At 39.3% G+C, this 5,961-nt stretch overlaps 1 protein-coding gene across 2 annotated transcripts; it reads left to right on the top strand.

The window, feature by feature from the left end:
- The first annotated feature begins 790 nt into the window (after window positions 1–790).
- LOC104599353 (glutamate receptor 2.7-like) lies at window positions 791–5,714 on the top strand. Of its 2 annotated transcripts, XM_088898601.1 has the most exons (6): window positions 794–1,375; window positions 2,392–2,489; window positions 2,610–3,722; window positions 3,823–4,135; window positions 4,215–4,621; window positions 4,744–5,713. In XM_088898601.1, exons 1-6 carry the CDS (start codon window positions 1,111–1,113, stop codon window positions 5,368–5,370), a joined length of 2,823 nt encoding a protein of 940 aa, XP_088754727.1. In that variant the 5' UTR covers window positions 794–1,110; the 3' UTR covers window positions 5,371–5,713. The 2 variants fall into 2 exon arrangements, with proteins under 2 accessions (XP_088754726.1, XP_088754727.1); XM_088898600.1 differs by having other exon boundaries at window positions 791–1,375; window positions 2,392–3,722; window positions 4,744–5,714.
- The last annotated feature ends 247 nt before the right edge of the window (window positions 5,715–5,961 follow it).

Here is a 5,961-nt window from a genome sequence, read left to right as displayed (position 1 = left end):
ATAATCCTGATGCACCAGAAAATATATGACTAATAAGGGGTTTAATGCCTGAAACATTAGTTTTAGGCCCGTTTATCTTTTTGTCTTCTTGTGTTTTATAGGGTCGTCATAAGATACTAACTGCTTGACCAATCTTATGTAATATGGAGTTGACTGTTATCTTCACATTGCGTATTAAGGAACACAGTAGTTGGGGTTTCTTGATCCATTAAAGATTTGGGGTTTCTTGATCATCACCGCAGTAGTTGGGGCAATGATGATTGATGGGAGAAGAAGCTTCAATATTCACCTAAATGTTCTTGAGAAAATAAATGGGTTCCAATTTACTAAAAGGTCTGCTATTCCCAAAATCAGCATAATCAGATCATTCCTAACCATAAATATTTGTTTTTGTAATATTTTTTGCTGGTGCTTCTTGTAATTTTGATGGATATATTGGAGATGTCATAAGTTATGGACCCCCAGACCGATCTACCGGTCTTGTCCAGAATTCAACATCCAGAGTTCCAGACCTAGTCCAAAATTCATCACATAACAGAGGGCAAGTGTAAATTGTTGACCAGAAAATGTCCTTCCATGCTTGCATATCCTCAACAGCAATTACCTTGAAGGTTCCTCTTTCATTTTAATGTCTTCTTCCTTTCTTGCACAACCAAACTTACAAGATAACAAATTAAGGCTTGCAATATTTGAAATCTACAGAACTTGGGATCCTCTTCCCAGACTCTGACAACCTAGAGAACAACTCCCCCAGTAAGCCATAAGAAGAGGTAGAGTACACATTCTGAATTTTGATTAAAATCTAGATGAAAAGTCAGCCAATTTGTCTGCTTCCAACTCATCTGCGCGACACGCGTTTTATCCAGAAATCTTGCAAACAAGAGCTGAATCTTGAACACAGCGAGAGATGCGGTCTTAATTGCCATTTTGTCAAGTTTGAAATTGAAACCTAATAAGCTTTCTTCCAAGGCAGGTTTTCTTACTTCATCTATATATAACTTCCAATCATCTCTCTTCCTCTCTGTCTCATTCTTCTCTCCCTCCTCCAACGACAACGAACACTAATGCACTAATTAATGATAGACTTCTCTCACGAAAAAGATACTTGAAATGAAGGCGATACATCTTTCAGCCACTTTCATCTCCTTATTTCCCTTGGTTGTCTTCCTCGGGGGACTCGCTACGGCTCAAAACACGACAATTCCGTTCAACGTCGGAGTGATTCTTGATTTAGACAAGTGGGTCGGAAGAATGGGTTTGAGATGCATCTCCATGGCGGTTAACGATTTCTATGCCACTAACAACGACTACAAAACCAGACTGGTTATCCACGCTAGAGACTCCAAGAATGATGTCGTCGGTGCTGCATCTATGGGTATGTATTTTACTACAACCTTTCAGAAAAAACTTTGGGTTCTCTTCCTTAATTTCTATGAATTGAATGATTATTTGTTTTGGTTTGCATCCAAATCGGCTAAATTTATCCAAGAAAAATGAAATCACTGAAAGAGAAACGGAGAACTGTGACATGGATGTCAAATTCTACTTGAGTTAATTTGTTCATTGAAAATATGTCTTTAATTATGACTTGTTTATCTTAGTCATATCATAATTAAGGTTTATATGTCATGAACTAGTTTCTATTATTGCACTCCTTTTAAGTTTTAAAATAATGAAATGTGCCGTGTGGTTCAGCTGCCACGTGGCTAATGGATAAAGGGTGTGGACCCTCATCTATGTGAGACTCATATAATAATTGACTGTGATGTGACAGTACACAGTAGTATCTTAATTTAAAAAAGGTAGAGTATGGTGATTTTGGAATATAGTTAAAGAATTGCCTAGTAAAGGGATGTTGATTATAAATCAAATGCTTACAAGTAGGATTAGAGATGTCTTCGTTTCTGTCTTGAGAGAGAGAGACCTCGTTTCAAATGATGAATTTGACATGAGGGTAAGCCTGATTTTTTGTCCAACTTATGTGGTATGCACATTGGATGGTGGGTTTTGATGAACAAAAAAATACAGAACAGATGGCAAAATTATCTGAGCCGGTCCTTAGAAGTATATGGATCTTGCCTCCCATAATCCCTGGTTTTGATCATGTTGCATCTATATGGTTGTTTGACTTGATATTGGGCAATGTTTGATTGTTGACTTTTCTTTTATACGTGTGGGGCTGATCACAACTAGACACCTCATTAATGGTGCAACTTGCGACCTGGTCAATCATCAGGGCATACTACTTCCAATATGTGTACTGTTATCTTTTTGTGCAGGTTAAATTTTGGTCACAAGATACAGAATCATGTGTTTTATTTTCTTCTTTTCCTTCGTATATATTTTCCTTTGTAGTGAAACTTCTTTGGCATTTGTTTTCTTCAATCACAGCTTTGGACCTGTTAAAGAACACACAAGTACAAGCCATAATAGGGCCACAAACATCTGCAGAGGCCAACTTTGTGATAGATCTTGGAAATAGAACTCAGGTGCCCATTGTCTCTTTCTCTGCAACAAGTCCATCCCTCTCTTCAGCTGAAACCCCATATTTTGTGCGGACTGCATTAAATGACTCCTCTCAAGTGAAAGCAATTGCTGCCATTTTCCAGGCTTTTGGATGGAAGGAAGCAGTACCCATATATGAAGACACCAATTATCGAAATGGAATTGTACCTTTCTTAACTGATGCTTTCCAACAGATAGACACCCGTGTCCCTTACAGGAGTGCTATTCCTCCTTTTGCATCTGAAGATCAAATTCTTGCACAACCTTACAAGTTGAAGACGATGCAAACTAGAGTGTTTGTTGTACACATGACACCCTCTATCGGGTCTCGCTTCTTCTTGATGGCCAAAGTGGCTGAAATGATGACTGATGAATATGTATGGATTCTCACAGATGGGCTAACTAATCTCCTTGATTCCATGGATCCTTCTGTCATTGATTCCATGCAAGGCGTATTGGGAATAAGACCCTATGTTCCAAAATCCAAAGAACTCGAAAATTTCAAAGTTAGATGGAAAAAGAAGTTCCAACAAGATAGCCCATTAATGAGCAACCTAGACATCTTTGGGCTATGGGCTTATGATACTGCCAAGGCACTAGCAATGGCAGCAGAGAAAGTTGGAGGTGAAAATTCTAGCTACCAGCAGATACAATTCTCGGAGAATTCCACCGACCTTGCCACACTTGGAGTCTCTCAAATAGGTCCCAAGCTTCTCCAAACAATTCTGAAGACTGAATTTCGAGGCCTAAGTGGGGAATTCCGCCTTGTTGATGGGCAATTGCAATCATCAGCCTTCCAGATTCTGAATGTGATAGGGAATGGGTGGAAAGAAGTAGGATTCTGGACTCCAAGAAATGGAATTCTGAGAGAAATGAATGTTACAAGTACACAAGTTTATTCAACTTCGAAGGGCAATCTCCGCACTATTATATGGCCGGGTGACACTACAGCTATACCCAAGGGTTGGGTGATTCCTACCAGTGGAAAGAAGTTGAGAGTTGGAGTTCCAGTGAAAGATGGATTCAGTGAGTTTGTGAAGGTGACACGAGATTCACATACTAACCAAACAATTTTCACTGGATACTGCATCGACGTATTCAAGGCTGTAATGGAGGCATTGCCATATGCAGTACCTTACGAGTTTGTTCCCTTCGAGAAGGCTGATGACAAAAGCGTTGGTAGTTACGATAACTTGACCTACCAAGTATATCTCCAGGTAAGTTTAATTAATCTTGTTTTCTGATTACAAATTTGTCTATCAATATATGTTCTTCATTCTTGTTGCAATAATGTCTATATATTTGTATGTTGAACAGCAATATGATGCAGTCGTGGGAGATACTACTATCATAGCCAATAGATCCCTGTATGTAGATTTTACATTGCCATATACAGAGTCCGGAGTATCCATGATTGTTCCAGTAAAGAAGGATGATAAGAAGAATGCATGGATTTTCTTGACACCTTTGAGTAGGGATCTTTGGTTAATAAGTGGTGCTTTCTTCATTTTCACTGGATTTGTTGTTTGGGTTCTTGAACATCGAGTAAGTGATGATTTTAGAGGTTCCATTGGAGATCAAATCGGAGTGACTCTTTGGTTCTCCTTCTCAACGCTCGTTTTCGCACACAGTAATGCCTTTTCCACTTCGATTTATTTAGAATACGTAGTACAGTAGATAATACAGTAACAACTATTCTCGTGGTGCAGGAGAGAGAGTTGCAAGCAATTTGGCTAGGTTCGTTGCGATCATTTGGGTGTTTGTTGTTCTCATTCTTTCCTCAAGTTACACGGCAAGCTTAGCTTCGATGTTGACAGTCCAGAAGCTCCAACCCACCATTACTGATGTACAAGAGCTCATAAAAAGTGGAAAGAATGTTGGCTACCAAGATGGTTCATTCGTGGTGGGGTTCTTAAAAAAGATGGGTTTTGATGAGTCCAAGCTGAAGGTTTATAACTCTGTAGAAGAATGTAATGATGGTTTGACGAAAGGGAGTCATAATGGTGGCTTTGATGCTGTTTATGATGAGATCCCTTACATCAAGCTCATTCTATCAAGTTATTGTTCCAAGTACACAATGGTTGGACCTACGTATAAAACTGATGGCTTTGGCTTTGTAAGTCTCTCTCTCTCTCTCTCTCTCTCTCTCTCTCTCTCTCTCAGAGACACACGCGCAGAGTTGCAGAAACCATTTCAGTAGACATCTAAAGCTAATTTGGCCGGTTTTGTCATGTATAGGTCTATCCAAGAGGATCTCCTTTAGTAGCTGATGTATCAAGAGCGGTTCTAAACGTCACAGAGGGAGATAAATTGGCACAGATTGAGCAAGCTTGGTTTGGGAAACAAACCTATTGCCCGGACCCTGACACAATGGTTTCTTCCAACAGTCTTACCATGAATAGCTTTTGGGGTCTCTTCCTCATCACCGGAGTTGCTTCAGTTTCAGCACTCGTCATATTCTCCATTACTTTCCATTGCAGGAACAGACATTTAGTTGTGAACGTTAATGCAAACACCTCCGTTTGGGAAAAGCTGGTAATCATGGCAAGAAGATTTGATGAGAAAGAGACATCCTCAGCTACTTCAATGAGTTGTTGTTGCTGCAAAGATCAAAATGAAGTGGGAGGTGTAAGAGCCAAACCACAACCTGATAACAATAATGTACCACAAAGTCCGTCAGTCATTTCTAACCGGATAGATGGAAATTGCACTCCTCCCCCTGATGAAGAAGGAAGACCCTCTACTGAGCTTGTCAATGCAATTCCAAATGTATCTCTCTCTCAAGAAATGACTTATTTTATTGAGCTTAGCAATGAAAGAATGGAGCCATCAACTAGACCTGAGATGACTGGTGGAAGGAGTTGAGTTTGATTGATTTATTGCCGCTTTTTGTTTTGGCATTGATGTACGTGGATTTATAAAACACAACCTAGTCAGATGATGGAAATTTATACATTCTTGTTATCTTGTATAAGGGTGTCAATGAACCGGTTTTGGTTTGGACCCCGTCCAGTCCGAAATCAATTTGGACGGATTGGATGGACCAAGAATACATATTGGATTGGACCAATGGGGTCCAAAATATTTATTAGATTGGATTGGACTTGGTCCATCCATAACAAATTTATATTGGGTTGGGTTGGATTAAGCCAATATCTAATCCATTGATATAAGATAAGAACATATGTGTCAATGGACCGGGTTTGGGTTGAAACCAATCTAAATCAAAATGAATTAGAACAGATTGGATGGTCCAAACATTGAATTGGACCGGTCCAAATTGGTCCAAAACATTCATTGAATTGGATTGGACCTGATTCATTTATAATGGACTCACATTGGACTGGATAGGATTTTTTTTTTCTGTTGCTAAAACCTCTCCTGAAGTTTGGTAATTACAATCACCTCTCCTGAACTTTCTAATATAGTTGCAGTAGACCTCCTCTTTTAGAATCC

The sequence above is a fragment of the Nelumbo nucifera genome, chromosome 2 (assembly GCF_055504915.1).
Source record: "Nelumbo nucifera cultivar China Antique chromosome 2, China Antique-T2T, whole genome shotgun sequence".
Classification (NCBI taxonomy): Eukaryota; Viridiplantae; Streptophyta; class Magnoliopsida; order Proteales; family Nelumbonaceae; genus Nelumbo; species Nelumbo nucifera.
Note: the sequence above shows the minus strand (reverse complement) of the source record. Positions and strands in the feature narration are given on the sequence as shown.

Coding starts and splice junctions, on each gene's coding strand:
- LOC104599353 (XM_088898600.1), top strand. CDS start 1,111: ATGAAGGCGATACATCTTTCAGCCACTTTCATCTCCTTATTTCCCTTG. Junction 4,136..4,214: donor AACGCTCGTTTTCGCACACA/GTAATGCCTTTT, acceptor CTCGTGGTGCAG/GAGAGAGAGTTGCAAGCAAT. Junction 4,622..4,743: donor AAACTGATGGCTTTGGCTTT/GTAAGTCTCTCT, acceptor TGTCATGTATAG/GTCTATCCAAGAGGATCTCC.